Source organism: Megachile rotundata, chromosome 6, assembly GCF_050947335.1.
Source record: "Megachile rotundata isolate GNS110a chromosome 6, iyMegRotu1, whole genome shotgun sequence".
Classification (NCBI taxonomy): domain Eukaryota; kingdom Metazoa; phylum Arthropoda; class Insecta; order Hymenoptera; family Megachilidae; genus Megachile; species Megachile rotundata.
In genome coordinates, this window is record NC_134988.1 from 14502907 (window position 1) to 14524860 (window position 21954).

The 21954-nt window shown below is 34.7% G+C and overlaps 1 protein-coding gene across 4 annotated transcripts in view; it reads left to right on the forward strand.

Moving 5' to 3' along the window:
* for (cGMP-dependent protein kinase for) overlaps window positions 1–21753 on the forward strand; it is a 79149-nt gene extending 57396 nt beyond the window's left edge. For all 4 annotated transcript variants that reach the window (XM_003704357.3, XM_012287657.2, XM_012287655.2 and 1 more), the window contains 8 exons: window positions 17591–17810; window positions 18251–18314; window positions 18385–18557; window positions 18886–19032; window positions 19517–19963; window positions 20228–20527; window positions 20624–20686; window positions 20756–21753. In XM_003704357.3, coding sequence (XP_003704405.2) covers window positions 17591–17810; window positions 18251–18314; window positions 18385–18557; window positions 18886–19032; window positions 19517–19963; window positions 20228–20527; window positions 20624–20686; window positions 20756–20921 — 1580 coding nt within the window. In that variant the 3' untranslated portion in view covers window positions 20922–21753. The remainder of the gene's footprint in view (window positions 1–17590; window positions 17811–18250; window positions 18315–18384; window positions 18558–18885; window positions 19033–19516; window positions 19964–20227; window positions 20528–20623; window positions 20687–20755) is intronic.
* The last annotated feature ends 201 nt before the right edge of the window (window positions 21754–21954 follow it).

Genomic DNA, 21954 nt, shown 5'->3' on the forward strand with positions numbered 1-21954 from the left:
CTGACAAAAGCTTGTTAGATGTGCGAGATTCAAGCCGGATCTAGATACCAGAAACAGCAGTGATCCAGTCTTCTCGGATATGTGTCGTCTAATTGACATCGTTCTCTACCCACGTGTGTACTGTGTCTAATTTTCTGATTAGACAGCTTCCTTGCTTCTCTTTGTTCATAACCGGAGAAAAAAGGAAATTGATATATCCTTGTTACCAATGCTCATCCCTGACATCATATTTCTTAACCCTAATCTTTTTTCTTCTTCATTTATTGTGACAAACAAATTATGGCATCATCAAACAAATATTGTATGGCATCACAAAATCTCATAATTTTTAATTGTAATAAATCATGGGATTAGTGGTACCTTAATAAATTACAAATTTTACAATTCTTGCAAGTTTCAGAAATCTTGCAAACTTTATAACTCTTATCAATTTTAGAAATTTTACCAATTCTTGCAGTTTCACAAATTTTATCTATTTTACAGATTTTACAAATTTTATCAATTTTATAAATGTATAAATTTTACAGATTTTACAAATTTTACAAATTTTATAAATTCAGTAGATTTTGCAGATTACACTTAAAAACAATCAGCTCTTACATGAAAGCAATTAGCTTTCACATTAAACTTATTAGCAATTTACCCCTGAAAACTCTTCCATTAAATAAATTAGCAATTTCACATTAAAACAATCAGCCGTTAAATAAATTAGATACATTACATCAAAACAATTAACTTTCACACGGAATAAATAATGATTTCTACATCGAAACAATTAATCGTTAAATAAGAACCTACTTACATTGAATCCTGATTACTTGTTCATAAAGTATCGAGGTCTGCAGTTGAAGATCAAACTTCACGAAGTATGTAGATGTTCTTGGTTTCTGATAGTGGTTGAAAGGGAAAGAACACGTGTTACGATCATTATAAAATTTTCTCAAGTGAAATGTAATACCTGAAACGTTATGGCGAGTACGATTGGTCATTGTATACTTTAGCATTAGGTTACTGTGACGAGCCTGGCTCACCATTTCAATCTGAAGGGTTAAACCTTGGTCAGTGAAGTTAAAAAGTTACATATCCTTGGAGTTATGAGAGAATCAAATATTATACACATACCTTGAAATTTAGGTACAATTTTTATGAATACTCTTCATTTATATTTAAGGGACTAAATAATTTTTTAATTGACAATTTTTTATTTCATCATATGTGTATTTTGTTGAAATATGGAAATGAGAATAAAATCATAAATGTACGTAAAAATTTACAAGTTCCATTAACAATACCTTCTTAATTGTTCATCTATATTTGTAGAAGTAATAATAATTTACTGATGGATCGTTGTGTGATGTATTACATGTTTTATTGAAATTCAGAAATGAAAATTTTGTGAGTTTAATTATCTTCGTAATTTATTTTCTCATCGTTCCTGTAATTTCAGTGAAAGTCATCTTCAAGTTTAATCTTCTGATTGATATATCAAAAGCGCGTATGCATCACAAAATGGTGTCACGTGTCGAAATCCGCCATTTAATACAATGCAACGCGGTACGTTTTACAGAAATAAATCCTATACCTTTCTCATTTATCTTCTCTATACATAGATCATTATACCTGTACATATACAATAAATGTACACATAAATGCACCCAATATACTCTATAAATTATTCACCTACAATAATTGAATTTACGTGAAAGTTTATGAGCAATCACGACCGCCATTTGTTCCTTAGATTATAAAGAATGTGGGTTATAATGTTTAGAACCGAGATGAAAATCAACGGGCAGATTTAATTTTCCACTTTCTGGAGCACGAAACACGGTTATTTGAACGGTTTTGTTCCTTAAACTCGTTTTCGTGAGAAAACTTATATTTTATCGCGTCACTTAGCGCCGCTTATTGTTTCTATTTCGGCTCGAGAGAGTCTCATTTATTATTCATACGATGCTTTTCTCCTGCTTCAAACTTTCACGCCTCGTACTTTAAACGGAGGCGTTAAATTTCTTCGTGCTTAATATATTCCTAAATAATTTATTTCTGTAAACAATCATTTTGCTTTTCATGCATGCTATAAACATGCTTCAAAAACGATACTCTTTTTGATCTTTATTAAATGCTTTTTTTAAATGTGATACAAATAATGTCATCAAAAAAAAGAATTCAGTCTGTGACATTAATATTTATGATTTTTTCTATGATGCTCTTTTTGATTTTTATTAAATGCTTTTTTTAAATGTTATACAAATAATTTCATCAAAAAGAAGAATTCAGTCTGTGACATTAATTTTGATGATTTTCCCTATGATACTCTTCTTGATTTTTATTAAATGCTTTTTTTAAATGTTGTATAAATAATGTCATTAAAAAAAGAATTCAGTCTGTGACATTAATATTTATGATTTTTTCTATGATACACTTTCTGATTTTTATTAAATACTATTCTTAAATGTTATACAAATAATTTCATCAAAAAAAGGAATTCACTCTGTGATATTAATTTTTATGATTTTTCCTATGATACTCTTTTTGATTTTTATTAAATGCTATTTTTAAATGTTATACAAATAATTTCATCAAAAAAAGAATTCACTCTGTAATATTAATTTTCATGATTATTTTCTATGATACTCTTTCTGATTTTTATTAAATGCTATTTTTAAATGTTCTATAAATAATGTCATTAAAAAAAGAATTCATTCTGTGGCATTAATATTCATGATTTTTTTAATAAAAGTTTATGTGTAACTGTCTGAAAAAATTGTAACTTAACCTCAATGCTGTTTTCGTTCAACGTCAAAGTTAGGTTAGGATGAGTCACACATCTGAACATGTATGATCTAACTCAAAAATAAAAATTGTCAAACAATTTATCTACTAGATACTATAAAACTAAATTATATATGTAACAACTAAGATAAAATATAAATAATACCTATTTTATAAAAATACACAATAACGTTCACAAAACAAAATAAATTAAAATGAAAGTAAGGTTAGGACTAATAATTGTTCCACATGATTTATCTCCCTACGAAAAATTGATTTTATCAAACAATGCAAATCCAAATTCTGTTTGTAATAATTAAGACAAAATATGAACTAACACGACAAGATCTATCTACCTAAAAGCACGCAGTTAAAACATCACAAATGAACAGCTCGTAAAAAGGGTTAAACGGTTCTATAGAAATGCTCGTATCACTAACCTACTAAATCCGTTTAAAAATCGTTCTAGCAAACTGGCTCGACTGCTAACCGTAACAAACGAGACGGGAAAAACATCTCGTACCCTTGAAAAGCGCGTTCAACTATAGTAGCCAGGCTGGTCAGCTAATGACGTCGGTGTGGCTAAAAAAACGGATATGTTGACCCAGTTCAAGCTCGAACATCGTCTAATGTTCAGGGACAGAAAGAATCTTTCAAAGAAGAAAGATAAAGAAGCTAACGAACCGCATTCGTGAACTCTCTGATCAAGGTTAGCTCGTGTAGAAGTTATTGATCATTGAATCAGCTTTTTTGGAGGAAATGTACTGTTGCTGGAAGAAACGAGATCGTCACCAAGCTGGGTCAACGATAACAGACCGCTAGACCAAGTAAGCGGGAGTTCAGTTACGCAGTTCTCGTATAAAACCTCTGGTGAAGTATCGTATGCGAGGCGTAAACTCTTTGTCCTGTTATGTCGTCATGCTAGGCGGTCCGCTTGTGTGGCGTACACATGGTGTGCACTTTGAAATCGCTCCGCTTCATACGCTTCCGCTCTTTCGTCAACTTGCTCATTATCGGGGGTATTACTGTGATCTGATTCTGTGGGGAACCCCTTTTGTCATTGACATATTTTACAGGCGATGAAGTTGATTTGTGTTTCGTAAATTTGCATAGTTAATCAAGTTTATGAACTGTTTTTACAATGTTTTAGACTTTCAAATTTCTGTATTGAATCCACAAATTTTGAAGCTTGCAAGAGGCAGTCTCTACTTGTTTTATTTCTTCTTGCAAATCTTCAAATCTGACAATTTTGAGTTCACAAATTTTGAAGCTTGCAAGAGGCAGCCTCTACATGTTTTAATTCTTCTTGCAAATCTTCAAATCTGACAATTTTGAGTTCACAAATTTTGAAGCTTCAAGAGGCAGTCTCTACATGTTTTAATTCTTCTTGCAAATCTTCAAGCCTGACAATTTTGAATCCACAAATTTTTAAGCTTGCAAGAGGCAGCCTCTATATGTTTTAATTCTTCTTGCAAATCTTCAAGCCTGACAATTTTGAATCCACAAATTTTGAAGCTTGCAAGAGGCAGTCTCTACATGTTTTAATTCTTCTTATAAATCTTCAAACCTGACAATTTGTTAAATTTGGAAATTTGCAAACCCTAAATTGTCTAAACACTGGATTTTCGAATGACCAAATACTTAAATACTGAAAACCTTAAATTTCCAAGGATCAAAACCCTCATAACCTTAGTTTAATAAATCTTCAAATACTCAAGTACCCAAATCCTCAAATTTCTAAATCTCTAAAACTTCCAATTCCCAAATGACCAAATCTTTAGAACTTCAAATTCTCAAATTCCCAAATACCTATAACCTTAAATCCTCAAATCCCTAAATCCTCGAATCCTCGAATCCCCAAAATCCCACACCCCCAAGTGTTCACATCTTCAAATCCCCCAAATCCCCAAAATCCCCAAAATCCTCATATCCCACATCACCAAATCTCGACATCCCCAAATCCTCCTCAACGTCCCCACATCTTCAAATCCCCAAAATCCCCAAAATCCCCAAAATTCCCAAAATCCTCAAAATCCCCAAATCCCATATCCCCAAATTTCCACATCCCCAAATCCTCCTCAACGTCCCCACATCTTCAAATCCCCAAAATCCCCAAAATCCTCAAATCCCCAAATCTCCACATCTCCAAACCCTCCCCAACGTCCCCACTTTCCAAATCTTCCAACCCTCCCCATATTATATCACCAAAGTATTCTAAAAAGAATATAAAAATAAATATTCATTATCACTTCATCAGTCAAGATATCAAACCATCCACTGAACATTAACAGTAATGATAAATGAAAGGTAAAGTTTCTGTACGTATTTCATCAATCAAGTCGCCTTGATGTTCTCATTAACTATCGATCTTTACATTAACAGCTGGATCTGTAATGAACCGTGGAGTACATCTACTGGTTTCTATTTTGAAATTCAACGTTAACCCAACTATGACGATTTGTCCTTTCAAATTTTGCAACGGTTAATAGCTCTTGCAAGTAGAAACAATTTCTCCTTGCGTTCACCTACAATTGGTTCCTGCAAAGATCCTAGTTTTACGATTTTAAAATATTTCACTATTGTTAAACTTGAATCTGTTGAACTATTACTAATTAATACTATACAGTATTTTTAAACTATTGAACTGTTGTAATCTTTTTATTGTTATGTTTGAACACGTTTAAAAGTAGTCAAACAAGTATTAGTATGTGACATGTATAAACTTGGTAATGAAGAGGATACCATGACATCTCTTGAACTTCAAGTAATAAAAAACGTTGTCACAGCTAATTAATTTAACCTTGAAATTTAATTCACCTCTTCCCTCGATGTTTTGTCTTGGTAATGAGCGAGGACATTTCGAATTGTCGTAAAGTTCGATTAAATTATCAGTCAATAATTTACGAACACGGAGATAGCTTTTATCGAACAAAGTCAATGTAACTAATTGTAGGAGTACGTGTTCAGCTCGATTACGACATTATGAATAACTTGATTGTGAAAGAAGGAAACCGTATCTACCTCGCATGAAGGATACTTCTTGCAATTTTTGAAATTTTTTAGTAAGGTTGTATATTTAGAAACTTGGGATTTAGGAAGATGGAAAGCGAGAGTTTAGGGGTTTATGAAGGTAGGGAGATGGGAGTTCCAAATTTACAAATTTGAGAAGATAAAAATTCCATTTTTGTAAATTTAGAAATTTAGGGAAGTAGGAATTTTAGGTTCACAAATTTACAAATTCAGAATAATACAAATTCCACATTTACAAATTTACAAATTTACAAATTCCAAATTTACAAATTTACAAATTTACAAATATCCAAATTTACAAATATCCAAATTTACAAATATCCAAATTTACAAATATCCAAATTTACAAATATCCAAATTTACAAATATCCAAATTTACAAATATCCAAATTTACAAATATCCAAATTTACAAATATCCAAATTTACAAATATCCAAATTTACAAATATCCAAATTTACAAATATCCAAATTTACAAATATCCAGATTTACAAATATCCAAATTTACAAATATCCAAATTTACAAATTCCAAATTTACAAATTCCAAATTTACAAATATCCAAATTTTCAAATATCCAAATTTACAAATATCCAAACTTACAAATATCCAAATTTACAAATTTAGAGAAGTAGAAATTCCAGATTCACAACCATACAAATTCACAAACTTACAAAAATAGAAAATTACACTCCAGATCCCACAATACCAAAATATCCATTTAAACATAAACCACATTAAAATTGCTAATAATTTCTTCAGAGATCAAATGAAATTATTGTAACAAACACCCTGTAGAAATCTGGCGTGTGCAGTCGGTCGTCTACGCACCAACGTGAACCGGACAGGCCTCGAGGAATATGTATATCTTCGTTCTTTTGTTAGTTTCTCTCGTTTGAGGTCTCTGCCGGGTCAGGTATAGCGGGTGGTCTTTTTCTTCTCGTTTCGTATAGCTTCGGAGCATCTGCGAATACCTCAAGAGCATTCAAATAATTCCCTTCGAAAATCTACACCTTGAGGAACACCTGCCTGGCGATACACATTCCTTCTTCTTAATTTCTCCTCCCTTTAAGAATCTTTGTCCTGAATTACACTATTTTTTGACCATTTACCATGTGTCTTTAGATGTCATTTTTTTGGACTTACACATTTTTCATTTTTAGATACACTGTTTTATTTTACGTCTTTTGAATTTTATATCTTTTGAATCAATTTTATTTTTTAAATGTATTTTTTTATTTTTGATATACTGTTTGTACTGCAAACTTCATGAAAAGTGTACTTTTGTACCTCAATTTGTATATTACATCTTTTGAATCAATTTTATATTTTAAGTGCATTATTTTATTTTTAATATACTGTTTGTATTGTAAGCATAATAAAAAAGGTACTTTTGTACCCCAATTTGTATTCATTTATGCTCCAAAGTATTTAAATGATTGCATAAAATATCTACGTTACCCGATAAAAGAGTAATAGTACATAATATCCGTACAACTGACTTTCGAGCTGCATTCGCATGCAAAACATCTTACAGTTTCTCGGATATTGAAGGACACGGCTCGTTTAATCGAACAGGAACGATATCTCTCGTGCACTCGCAAGAAAATCAACCACGGTAGCGACTTGAAGTGTTCTTGTAGCAACAATCAGCTGCGTTGCGCGCCACAGTATTTGCAAAACGAACGATGAATCAGGCATCGCGGTTTTTTCTTACGATCTCGCGAACAACGCACAAGAGCTGATACACGAGTACAAAGACATTATTCAATTTCTCCTCGCGATTAGTATCGATTTTTCTAAGTGTTCATTGCGGAAAGCAATAATTTCCTATTTATTAGTTATTGTTAATGATGTGGAACACTTTTGCAGGAATTGTGTGTTGTAATATTGTGAACTGAGAATTTAGAATGGTGTGTTATTACGAAATTGGGAATTATGAATTTAGTTTTTAGGTGAAATGTTCAGTTTATGAGTTGAAATTTATGATTTGTATGTGGTTTATGGTATTGGTTTTTAGTTTAGATGTGGAGTTTCAGTTTGGAGTTTCGTAGGGAGTCATTTGGAGCTTCTGGGTTTGCGCAGTAGACTTGCGCAGTAGACCTGCGCAGCGAAGTTGCGCAATAGACTTGCGTAGTAGACTTGCGCAGTAGACAAATTTAGATATCGTAACTTAAAGTTAAAGTTTTAAGTTTGAGGAACTTTTAGCCTGCAATTCAAGCTTCATAAGTTGGTAATTACAATTATAACTTATATATCACAACTAAAATACCTGCAAATTAGAAACTAGAAGCTCTAAATTAAAATCTGAGTTGCACAGAGTTGAAAGAGTTCAACTAAGTTAATGAAGTAACCTTACACTCACTGAACTCAAACTCTCCAGAATATAAAAATTATAAAAGTTTAGAACCTCAGAATTTCAGAATCTTAGAACCTTCTCAATTTATAAGAAATTCAATCGACGTTAAAAGAGATGTAACTTGCTCTAAAGATTTTGAAAATAATTTAATACTCAGGTTGCAGACAGGCAGTTTCCACCTTGAATACATAAATAGCCGTTTTACTTCAACTTGTAATTACACGGTGTCTTGCGTAATTTCAATAGAAAGTTATGCTCTTGTTTCGTTGGTTAAAGCATACATAAGTGGAATGGTAAAAAGTAGTTAAATTGCGACTTTCGAAGGCATGTGTGCTTCCATGATACGTATAATTACAAATGCGCACAAATCAGAATAAGAATATCTGGCTGTGCACGCATGAAGAAACAGGATTCGAGACTCGTTTCTATTTTGCTTCAGAATTTATTCCTATTTGAATTATTAAATTAAATAAACGCTATTAATATGGGCAGACAAAACATACAGTTCTATTAAATACTTGACAAATACATAAAATTATGGCAATAATATTAATAAAAATTGTACAAGTACTTCATTTATTTTATATCTTAAGAAATATACAAATTTGTGATAACCTTTAATTAATTTTTTAGTTACATAATTCTTTGTTACATTACTCGATTCTTAATTATATAACTGTTCATTAATTTATTCAATTACGCAAACGGTAGTATATTTAAATTTGTGATAATACAAAAAGCTGATCTATACAGTGCTGTATAATCACCGCTTAAAATTACAGATTTCCTGCAACGTAATATACCTAGAACAATCTCATGCCTATATTTCAAACGCTTTTCTTTCCTCCGAATGTTTGCAAACTAGAGTAACGTGAATGGACGATTTCTTTGAACAGATAGCTATCTATCGTATAAAGAAGTCGAAGACAATGGAAAGTGTAGTCACGCTATTATTGTAAACAAATCTGTAGTATTGTACTACGTATTGTTCCTAAGGAAATTCACTGAACGAACCAGTGAATTCAAAAGAATATGCAATTTTGTTTAGCAAGCTTTAATTATTAGATGGTGGATAGGGTCTTTTTTCTGGGATGGCGAAGGAAGATTTTTTTGGGTTTCAAGGGAAGAGGGTTTGGGGATTTGGGGATTTGTGGGGTTGGGAATTTGGGGATTTGGGGATTTGGGGATTTGGGGAGTTGGGGATTTCGGGATTTCGGGATTTTGGGGATTTGGGGATTTGGGGATTTGGGGATTTGGGGATTTGGGGATTTGGAGATTTGGGGATTTGGGGATTTGGGGAATTGTGAGTTTGGGGAATTTTGGAATTGAGGAAATTTGGATTTTGGGGATTTTGGAATTTGGAAATTTTGGAATTGGGGGATTTTGGAATTTGGGGATTTTGGAATTGGGGACTTTGGAATTTGGAAATTTTGGAATTGGGGGATTTTGGAATTGGGGAATTTGGAAATTGGGGAATTTTGGAATTGGAGAATTTTGGATTTTGGAAATTTTGGAATTGGAGGATTTTGGAATTGGGGGATTTTGGAATTAGGGGATTTTGGAATTGGAGAATTTTGGAATTGAGAAATCTTGGAATTGGAGAATCTTGGAATTGGGGAACCTTGGAATTGGAAAATCGTGGAATTGGAGAACCTTGGAATTGGGAAATCGTAAAATTGGAGAACCTTGGAATTGGGAAATCGTGGAATTGGGAAATTTTGGAATTTGGAAATCTTGGAATTGGGGAACCTTGGAATTGGGAAATCTTGAAATTGGAGAACCTTGGAATTGGGAACTCGTGAAATTGGAGAATTTTGGAATTTCAAAATGTAGTAATAGCAAAATAACACCTTAACCCTTGAAATCCACAAAATTCCCAAACCAGCAATTACTACACTACACACTTCGAACTTACGACTTTTCACTTCGATGACAAAAGCAGAATCATGGTTAATTGCATAATTGAGGTACGTTGTTTACCGAGGGTAACAGTGACATAAATAGCCTAATCGAAAGAAGGTGGGCGAAATCAAATACAATGCAAGACGTTAACGGTAAGCGAACAGAAAACTGCACAGGTACCGGATGCTTTTATGAATAGACCCATTGTACCAGAAGGGATTGAGTCTGAGATAAGTGCACACGTTCGTTGCATCCGGTCCACATACACGTCAGTGTACGAAAAAAAGCAAATGTTGATTACACTACATGAAGGCAATAATTGCATCACGATATTGTGCAATTTTCTCAAATCTGACGACTGTCGAACTGCCGCTTATTTACCATGAAAGTCCACAAATTTACTTTCTACTACTTTTATGAATTTAACGTCAAACTGAAATTGTACCGAATCAGCTGTGAATCGAGATGTGTGGATACATATTTGTAGAAAGACGCGAAAAGAGACGTTCTGTTTAAAGAAGTGTTTGTGTGGCCTCGTTTAATGGAGAAGAGCACGCCTCCACGACAGATATACGATGTACCGAGTGGCAGAACAAGTTACATGTTGAGATATGTGAGCTTTGAGTTGAACTTTGTAGAGTTGTTGAACTTTGAGAAAATGCTTTCTCTTGATTTTTGCGTTTTGTGAGAAATCAGAAATCTTGTATTTGTATGGAAATGGGGACTGATAGTTTATAGGTTAGGTTAGCTTAAGATGGCTGATAACCTAAAATCACACTTGAAACATAACCTAAAAAGAGTAAGCCCAACCAGACTGCCACAGTGGCCTCAAAACATCAAAAATACATAACAAATACATAATAAACATATAAATTAAAATAAAGCCACTCAATCTTCTCTTACAAATAACAATTTTTATATAAATATAAATCCAATAATAATTTTCATCGATATAAGTAGACAACTCTTCCAACTCCTACTAATAAATTATTTCCAACTCCCATTGTTAATTTATATATATTTTTTTAAAGAACTCATTGGACAATGACTTTCAAGGAAGGCAGAAAGTGTTACAAAGGAAATTCGAATAGGAAATTACAATCGCTTCGCATATTCCAATTAAAGTTTATCGACACGAACAATCATTCCACCAGTGAATATTTATAGCAGTCACGATTGGCTAATCGCTTTCATTTAACAATTATCGTAGCTATCTAAAGCTATTTCTGCCACAGCCCCGCAATTCCCGGAAACGAAATATGCCTTTAACGAGCGAGATGAAGTCGATTCGTTTACAGAGACACCATTGTCACGAAGGAACATTGTTTCTAGGAATCGTAGCACGAACAACGTACCCGTTCGTTAATCAATTCTTAGATTTTCTCCGATGAACTCTCCCTGCACTTTCTATGCTCGAGTATGGATCTTCGTGACATAGAAAGTTCCGGTGAAAATTACTTTGCAATTTATGGATCCTTCCTTGCGGATATACTGTCCATTACTGTCTTGGCGTTTTGATGAATGTTACTTAATGATTACGTTCTTAATTTCAAACTTTCTTTGTGATTTTTTAAGAGTGTTCTTGTGGATGTTGGTGGATGAGATTTGAGTTGGGGATTTTGGAATTTGGGGACGTGAGAAGTTGGGGGGTTGAGAATTTGGGGATTTGGGAATTTGGGGAATTTGGAAACTTGGGAAGGTGAGAATTTGGGGAGTTGGGAATTCGGGAAAGTGAGAATTGGGGGATTTGGGAATTTGGGAGTTCGAGAATTTGGGGATGTGAGAATTAGGGGATGTGGGAATTAGGGGATGTGGGAATTTGAGGACGTGAGAATTTGGAAATTTGAGAGTTTGGGGATTTGGGAATTTGGGGACGTGAGAATTTGGGGATTTGGGAATTTGGGGGATTTGGAAACTTGGGAAGGTGAGAATTTGGGGAGTTGGGAATTTGGGAAAGTGAGAATTGGGGGATTTGGGAATTTGGGAGTTCGAGAATTTGGGGATGTGAGAATTAGGGGATGTGGGAATTAGAGGATGTGGGAATTTGAGGACGTGAGAAGTTGGAGATTTGAGAGTTTGGGGATTTTAGAATTTGGGGACGTGAGAATTAGGGGATGTGAGAATTTGAAGATATGATAATTTGAGAATTTTGGAACTGAAAAGAGAACTTCTGTACTTAAGAGCTAGGGAAATCAAGCACTAAGTAATTTGTTAATTAGAGAATTTTGTACCTAGAAAATTAAAGAATTTAGGAATTCGGTGAATCATTCAGTAGCTACCATAATACCTACCAAAATGTATAGCTACTAATGAGTTACATCTAAAACCTTAATATCCAATAACTTGATAACCAATAGAATCCGACTGCCAACTCACCAGACGCACAGTTCACTTACCATTCAAAAGGAAGCATCGACTATCTTATTTCCTGTAAATAAATTAACACACCAGAATCGCTGGCAGCTATGAAAACTTTCTGTTTCCGCTCGAAGTTAGTTCCCACAGTGAAGCAGTAACGGAGAAAACGATCCCCAGCGTGCACCTGAAGGTTAAACGTTCAAGCCTAGAAGAAAGCATGCTTCTCGATAAAAATTTAGAGATGGATGCTCGAGAAAGTTATTTTCTCGGCAGTTATAAATAACTATTACGACGGACGTGCCGAAAGACAAGGTTTCGTTATCCTCTTGTCACTTTCGATCTCTGTGAAATTTCACTGGGATCCGTACGTCATTGGTATTACAAGATTGTTGATAATTTTGCTATCAATTTGCTTCCTTCCCTAATTATTACGTTCCTAAATTCTAAAATGCTTAAATTCTCACGTTCCCAAATTCTCACATCCCCAAATTTCTCAAGCTTCCAAATTTCTACATTCCCCAATTTCTCAAGGTTCCAAATTTCTACGCCCCCCAATTTCTCAAGGTACCAAATTTCTACATTCCCCAATTTCTCAAGGTTCCAAATTTCTACGCCCCCCAATTCCCACATCTCCAAATTTCTACGCCCCCCAATTTCTCAAGGTTACAAATTTCTACGCCCCCCAATTTCTTAAGGTTCCAAATTTCTACGCCCCCCAATTTCTCAAGCTTCCAAATTTCTACATTCCCCAATTTCTCAAGGTTCCAAATTTCTACGTCCCCCAATTTCTCAAGGTTCCAAATTTCTACGTCACCCAATTTCTACATCCCCCAATTACTCAAGCTTCCAAATTTCTACATTCCCCAATTTCTCAAGGTTCCAAATTTCTACGCCCCCCAATTCCCACATCTCCAAATTTCTACGCCCCCAAATTCCAACTTCCCCAAATTTCCATATTCCCAAGTTCTTACGTCCCCAAATTCCTACATCCCCAAATTCCTACGTCTCCAAATTTTTACATTGCCAAATCCCTTCTTTCCCAAATTCCTACATCCTCAAATTCCAATCCCCCCAAATTTGCAACCCTTCCTATAAAACTTCCCAAGCTCCAAACCTCCCACAATTCCCCATCCCCAAACCCCACACAAATCCTCAAATATCCAAAAGTTCCACACTTCCAAATTTCACCATCGAACCTTGTTCATCATCAAAGTACCTCGTTAACGATCCCCATATCGTTACGACATCTACAAAATCCTAAGCTCGGTCCAGTCTCCATGATCCTCCCTCAACACGCAACTAATGTGACCCAAATTTATTCCAAGAGTGGATTTGCAAGTGGCTCCGCAGAAAAATGAAAGAATGCTAGCCACGTTGGAGGATCGCATCGGTTTGAAACCGGTTCGTAAAGTCTCTTTGTACGACTCGTTCTTGACAGGACACGTAAGTATACGCGAGGAAGTGAAAGCAACGTTCACGGGACAATACGACCGTGGACTATTCCCTTCTCTTAATTCTCGGTTAAAATATCCGCGTACTGACGAATCATCGACATTCGAGCGGGAAAAACACGAGCAGCCATTGCGTAATGAAACACGGAGTTTCGTTACGATCTTGAACCACTTGTATACTGATCGATATTTTATTCGCAGTTGCTGGGGGTGAGATCAAGTTCATTTAAGGTTTACTGTAGGAGAAGTCTGATGATCAAGAGAAATTCTTTTATTAGGTTAGGTTAGATTAGGAGGAAATTTTTGATACGAATTTTTGACGTGAGTTCAATGATGATTATGATGAATTTATCCTGAAGAGGAATTCCCTTACAAACTTGTTGAGTATTTGAATCTTCAAGGATGTAGATTTTCTAGTTTCTAAAATTAAATTTTTTATTTTTCAATTTCTAAAATGTTATCAAGTTTCCAAACTTCCAAGTTTAGAATTTTATACTGACTCATAAGTTTCAAATTTCTGAAGTCTTCAATTTCCATAGATATAATTTTAGAAATGCATAAATTCTTAGTTACCAAAATTAAAAATTTCCAAAAGTAAAAATTATTGTCACATTACTGTCCCAAACTTACAACTTGTAACTCCATAAGTTTCCAAGTTCCAAAGATTAAAATCCTCAAATTCCCACATTTCTAAATCCCCAAGTTCCTATATTTAAAAATCCCCAAGCTTCCCAACCTACCATCTAACAATTCAATAAAACTTATTAATAAAAAGTAAGATAAGATGTAACCAGACCCTAATTATTTCTATCCACTGTAAGAAATAAAATGTAAATAACGTGGTAGCAAGGGGAATCGTTCAATTACCATACATAATGGCAAAGTTGAAAATTTCGCAAAGGGAAGGAGATTGAAAATCTACGAGCGCAAGGCCCTGGCTATTGTGCGTAATGCAATAGTGTAACGCAATACGCTAATGCTTGAATAAGAACTTATTCATTTACATAAGTTGCTCCACGGTATCTTGTAATCAAGGTTCCCCCTTTATTTCTAATTTGCAATGCGACTCGCAATCCCATCTATATTTAAATCGAAATATTGCTCGCGGTCATACGCGATGCTAACTTTAGCTGCATGCAAACGGCTGTATTCCTGTTTGTGTTTACAAACGGGATGCAAATTTCTTGAATTTCATAAATTCGCTATTGCTACGCCCGACTATAATCAGACTGGTAATTGATAGTCTTGTATCAATACCGGTATCTTAGGATGTTTTTATTATGGATCTTGGAATGAGATTGTGGCGAATTTAATTCAATGTGATGCAACTTAGTTGCTATTTAGTTTTATTGGTTGGTGTATTTATGGAAATGGGTGTTGATGCTTCTGCGGTTCTTTATTTTGTGTGGGAAATTAATTTAGTGTTGTAAGGAAGGTATTATGTTATTAAATGTGGAGGAGCAAGATGGGAATATGTATGATATAATTTTTTATTATTTATTATATTATGTAATGAACATATGTGACATACATGTGTTGCATACTTTATTATACATGTATGTATGATATAATTTTATTATACATATATAATATGAACTATATATTTTATTATACATATATGACATATATTGCATATTTTATTATACATATGTGACATATATTGCATATTTTATTATACATACATGACACATATTGCATATTTTATTATACATATGTGACATATACTGCATACATTATTACACATATGTATATGACAACAAATAACAATAGCAAATAATCAAACAAAAAAGAAATAAGTTAACATGAGAAGTCTACCTCATATTCCTAACCTAAACCTAACCTAGAACTACTTATACCTTTGAATCACAGAGAATAATTAAATAAGAATACGTATTATTTAATGGTTAATGATTATGATACATGTAAGTCGTAATCACGTACATGAGAAAGAAAGTAATAGAAATGTGATACTGTTGGAATACAATGATATACTATTACCGTTACGTATCTCTTTAGATGTAAAGTAGATCGCACTAATCATAGAAGAATGGGTGGAAAACAATTACCGCAGGAAAAAGTAATTACAGTCATTATTTTGGAACACCTAATAACTTTCAATTAACACTGTTGTAGATTTTGCACGTACAAGTAATTATAAAATTAAGTTTGTACATTTTTTTTCTCTTTTAGTTTTTCTTTGAGAAATGTAAACCTTCAGTGAAAACATTAATAAGACGTCAAGTGCACCGAAGTTTGAAAGCTTTCCCGCTTCACACGAATTAAGATAAAAGTTTGGAAAGTGAGGATAATCACGAATGCCTAACGGAATAACGTTACCCGGTTACGAATCGCGGATTGTGAAAGAAAAAAGCCATGGAATTCCGTTTGGTTCTTGATGTTCACGTACGTGACATTTGTAGTAAAACTCGTATGTTATACGCGAAATGTTGTATAACACTGTAATCGCCGAATAAGAAACCATTGACTTTCTGTACTGAAATTGGAAGAAAAGCACCCTCAGTTTCATTCAGATACTTGTAATTAAGAATTGAAATATTATTATGTGTATCTAGCTGTCTATCTTTCTATCTATTTATCTATTTATCTTTCTATCTATCTATCTATCTATCTATCTATCTATCTATCTATCTATCTATCAATCAATCTGTCCATCTGTAGCTAAAACAGTGAAAACTCTACGTTACAAATTAATCTCCATCCATTAAAGTTGAAGAAAAACCCCGTCTCCCGGAATAACCTTTCCTCGAAGACCGTTCCTGATAAATGTCACGTTGCAATTAAAACTGTTCACGACATTAGACAAACCGTGTTGACCTAATTGGTTACAGTCGAAATGTCAGTGGTCCTTCAACTATACAACTGGTTCAACCTGTAACACGTTTAAATGACTAAAAAGGTACAGTTCGTGAATAGGCCACTTGTTTAACAGCAAACAGGTTAATGTTATTATAAACCATGAGACATTACTGGGTAACTGTGCAAATTCTGAATCATTGCCTTTCTAAGTTCCTAATATAATGTAGTATAATGTAGTTCCAAGTATAAAGTAGTTCCTGAAATATATTAGATGTGACAGAATATTCCCTGTCGCTATAATATTGTACCCTGGACGAATAAACCATCTACAATTATTCTAACACATTCTCCTCACGATTCCCTCTCATGACACCCGGATGTAATGAATCTGTATTAGGAAAGACATTCCAGGACACTTCTGTTGCTCGTCACCGAGTACTCAATATTTAATCATGCTTTAAAACTGTATTAATAACTGCAGTTACTGACCTAATAACAAAGCTACAGGAATAAAGAAACATTCGTACATCCATCTTCATTTTATCATAAAACGTAAAAATGTATAGCTCCTTCAAAAATTAACCTCAAAGTAGATTAACCTCAAAATAACGTTTCAGAAACAGTCACGAGAATTTACTCTATGAAATAATCAAGTTTCATATTAGAAAAAAAGAATAAGAATTTTATCAAGTTTTTATTAATTCGCTTTCTTGTCTGTTTGGTACAAATTATTCAAAACAATGAATAGATGATACTTCTTTTGAGACAACCTGTATAAAACGTAATTATTTTGAGAACTTCCTTATTCAATTCCTTGAGAAAGGAAGAAAAATTGTGTTATATCTAGTTTGTTTAATTGTACGTGATTCTTGAATAACACTATTAATTTTGAAATTACAGAGGGTAAAGTGGAGGTGTCGCGCGATGACAAATACTTGAGCACTCTGGCACCAGGAAAGGTACTAGGCGAGCTAGCAATTCTCTACAACTGCAAGAGAACAGCAACCATAACAGCTGCTACCGATTGCCAACTATGGGCCATCGACCGACAATGCTTCCAAACAATTATGATGAGAACCGGCCTCTCGAGGCAGGCCGAGTACACGGACTTCTTGAAGAGGTAAAGCAACTGTTACAAACATAGAACATACTATATTTCTCGCACCAAATTGCTACATAAATTTTTGAAAAGTAATTACAAAAGAAAATGACATTTAAAATCTTACGTCAGAACAAAGGGATAACTAGTAGATACAATAAACGTTTAAATTGATGAATAGTTCGCACATACTGGCGTCTGCATAAATAGTAGAGAAGATGAATGGCTTTACCAGCTTCTTGTTAACAATCCCTATTTTCTTCGCCCACTTCGCGAAGCACGATGAAACGAGATCCATTAATCACAATCAAAACGAATAAATCTCAATTGAACTGTTTCAGAATAAATAAATTTTACGAACTCTAATTTCATCCAATTTATTTCACCTCGTTTAAAAAAATCAGAAATAAGAATATGCTAATGTTCGATCAAAAATAAAATTGTATAATATTTTGTTCCAGCGTTCCGATCTTCAAAAACTTACCCGAAGAGACTCTCATCAAGATCTCCGACGTCCTAGAGGAGGTAAACTTCATTCTGATTATTTAATATCGTTTTCCATTCGCACGTGGATCACGTGTACATGGTTTTATAGACTTTCTACAACAACGGCGATTACATAATCAGACAAGGAGCGAGGGGGGACACGTTTTTCATAATCAGCAGAGGACAAGTTCGCGTAACGATCAAGCAACCCGATACTCCGGAAGAAAAGTACATCAGGACGTTAGGGAAAGGTGATTTCTTTGGCGAAAAAGCACTGCAAGGGTAAGATTTTATCTTTGTTTAATTTATTCCTTGTTTTAACTACCGATGTTATCTGTTTTGACGCGTTGAAACACTTCGCGTTTATAAAACTGAGGTGCACGTCTGAGGTTTACGTCTGAGGTGTAATGGCGGTCTGGGACCAAAATGGCGATACAAGGGAAAGAAATTTTATCACTTGCTAGGTTTTGAGTAGTGGGTTTTCAGATTTATTTACTTTTAAGGCAATAATTTTAGATATTTAAAAATTTGGGAATTTAGAGTTTGAGGATTTTATAATTTGATGATGAGAATGCTCATTAAAAGACATTAAAATAAATATTTTTTGCAGAGACGACCTGAGGACGGCCAACATAATCGCCGACGATCCAGAAGGAGTGAGTTGCTTGGTGATAGATCGCGAAACGTTTAACCAATTAATCTCGTCGCTGGACGAAATTCGTACGCGATACAAAGACGAGCTCGTCGAACGTCGAAGGTGAGCAACCGCTTTAACGCATCATAATTCTTGTTGAGTTGGTAACAGCGTGATTACTAATAACCGCGTTAACTTTCATCAACGCTAATTATACGCGACCGTAACCGTGCACGAATCGTTTGCTAAATCCTCGTGTGTGTTATGTTTCACGCTTACCACTAGGATGGGAGAGTAAAGCGTATGTGCTGGCTCAAAGTAAGTTTCGTGTTACGGTACCATCGTGATAATGATTCGGCACTTGTGTTGCTTTTTTTCTTATGCCTTTACGGAAATGTGGGACGTGTTCGAAAGAATGAACTTAGGAAATTATCATAGAATTTAAAATTTTGGAAATTTGTAAATTTTCAATCTCAGAAATGAGTTCTATCTACACTCTGTACCTTGCACCGAGTTTCACAAGACTCTGCTCAAGTTACAGAATATCTGTTTAGCAATTGTAATGAATAAACCATCCAAAAAATTCATTGAAATAATTTCTGAGCAGGTTGAACGAGGAATTCAGAGACTTAAGGCTGCAAGATCTTCGACCGCTGGCCACCCTGGGCGTGGGTGGTTTCGGAAGAGTCGAATTAGTTCAAATAGCCGGCGACGGTACGAGATCCTTCGCCCTGAAGCAGATGAAGAAGGCACAGATCGTAGAAACGCGACAGCAACAACATATCATGTCCGAAAAGAGAATAATGGGCGAGGCTGATTGCGACTTCATCGTAAAGCTGTTCAAGACCTTCAAAGACCGGAAATACCTCTACATGTTGATGGAAGCTTGCCTTGGTGGTGAACTGTGGACCGTGCTCAGGGACAAAGGACATTTTGATGATGGCACGACGCGGTTTTACACCGCCTGTGTTGTGGAGGCGTTCGATTATCTTCATTCGAGGAACATCATTTACAGGGATCTCAAACCGGAGAATCTGTTGCTTGATAGCCAAGGGTAAGATAATTAATGCATGTAAGATAATGCATATACGAAGTCCCTTCTTTTATTTGCACTTCATTGTACTTTATTAATACTTATTTTAAATGTACATGCTAACACTGTTTGGTATATTTCTTGAAATAGTTGTGTAAGTACCTTCTGTAATTTCTTATGCCTCTGGAGTAATTTAGAGTTAGGGTTGATTTATAAAAAATTGCAGATCTATTAAAATTTGATATAACACGTAGAAAGTGTACTAAACGTTAATACGTTTTTCAGATACGTTAAACTGGTCGATTTCGGATTTGCCAAGCGTTTGGATCACGGAAGGAAGACGTGGACCTTCTGTGGAACACCGGAATATGTCGCACCGGAAATTATCTTGAATAAGGGACACGATATCAGTGCTGACTACTGGTCCTTAGGTGTTCTCATGTTCGAACTGCTTACGGGCACGCCACCCTTCACTGGAGGCGATCCAATGAAGACTTACAATATTATTCTGAAGGGAATTGACGCCATTGAGTTCCCACGATCCATCACGCGAAATGCGACTGCGTTAATCAAAAAGCTTTGCAGGTATTAGTCATGTTAAACCAAAATGATTATAAACTTCTAATCAATTTATCTGATAACTGAGAGTAATTTTTACATTGTCAATTTGTTTGTTTCAAGGGACAATGCAGCGGAGCGTCTTGGTTACCAAAAGGGTGGAATTAGCGAAATACAAAAGCACAAGTAAGTATGAGTGATTTATTTAAATGAAGTGTTTTATGAGTTATTGTATTTATGAATTATTTTGCATAGATGGTTCGATGGTTTCAACTGGGAAGGTCTAAGAGCAAGGACCTTAGAGCCACCGATCATGCCAAGAGTGCAAAACCCTACAGACACAGCGAACTTCGACGAGTACCCTCCAGATTCCGACCCACCACCACCCGACGATGTCTCAGGATGGGACAATGACTTCTAATCGCTTGAATCATTTATTTAAAACAGATATCGTTATTTTTGGACAAAATATCGAGTCTCAATTCATGTTCGAATGATCGTGAGACGATCGAGAAATCGTTAAGGTGACCTATTTGCATTTATTCAACGAAACTAACACTGTACAATGTATAGACGATTATCTAGTAACATCATTTAAAAATGATACTGGCCTGAGAAGAGAACGTAGGTCATCGTAGGTCAAGTTTTCAACGACTTCCGATGTCTGTTACACGATCTAAGGATCCAAATGATCCGTCGATAAGAGGACCAGAGGTTGGCCTTACAATTTCATCATCGGAAACACGAATTGTCCAGACGCCGCCTCGGAACACGTGATCAACGTAAATTGAACGCGCGTTTGATTTAGAGAAATATTTAGACGCATTCGGCGAAAATGATAATCGAACGCGGCATTGTAAGACGCGAACGAATGCGTCAAGTGCCATACCTGACAAAGGTAAAGTCGACTACCGTTATGTGTGTACAGAAATCATCCACGAGGACGTGCACGAAAATGTAGTCAGCTCAATCGTAATGGACGTCTTGCCATCGAACTCGTCAACTCGTGCACGCGATATCGCGGGAAGAACCCACGGATTCTTAGCGTCCGATTTTATTGTTGTTTGATCCACTTTATAGTTTATTGTAATAATTCTATTTTAATTAATTATGCGAAAATGTGACCCTTGTAAATAATTCATTATAAATAAGTAAATAAATAAATGCACGTGTATGCACATTTATTTATTTAATTATTTATATACTTAAAGCCCAATGTATATCGATATTAAATAAAGTTTTATTAATACTAATTCTTAGTAATAAATTATTGTTATTTGGTACATCCATTCATACATTACCCAAACGTTTTGTTAATTTTGTATAAAGTAGCGGATCTTTATGTACCCTGTAATCATAAAAATATAAAGGATAGCATACAAGGATGAAAATTAATTTATTTTGTATAGCATTAAACAAATTTATTCTTACAAATGTACATGAATTAAATAAAT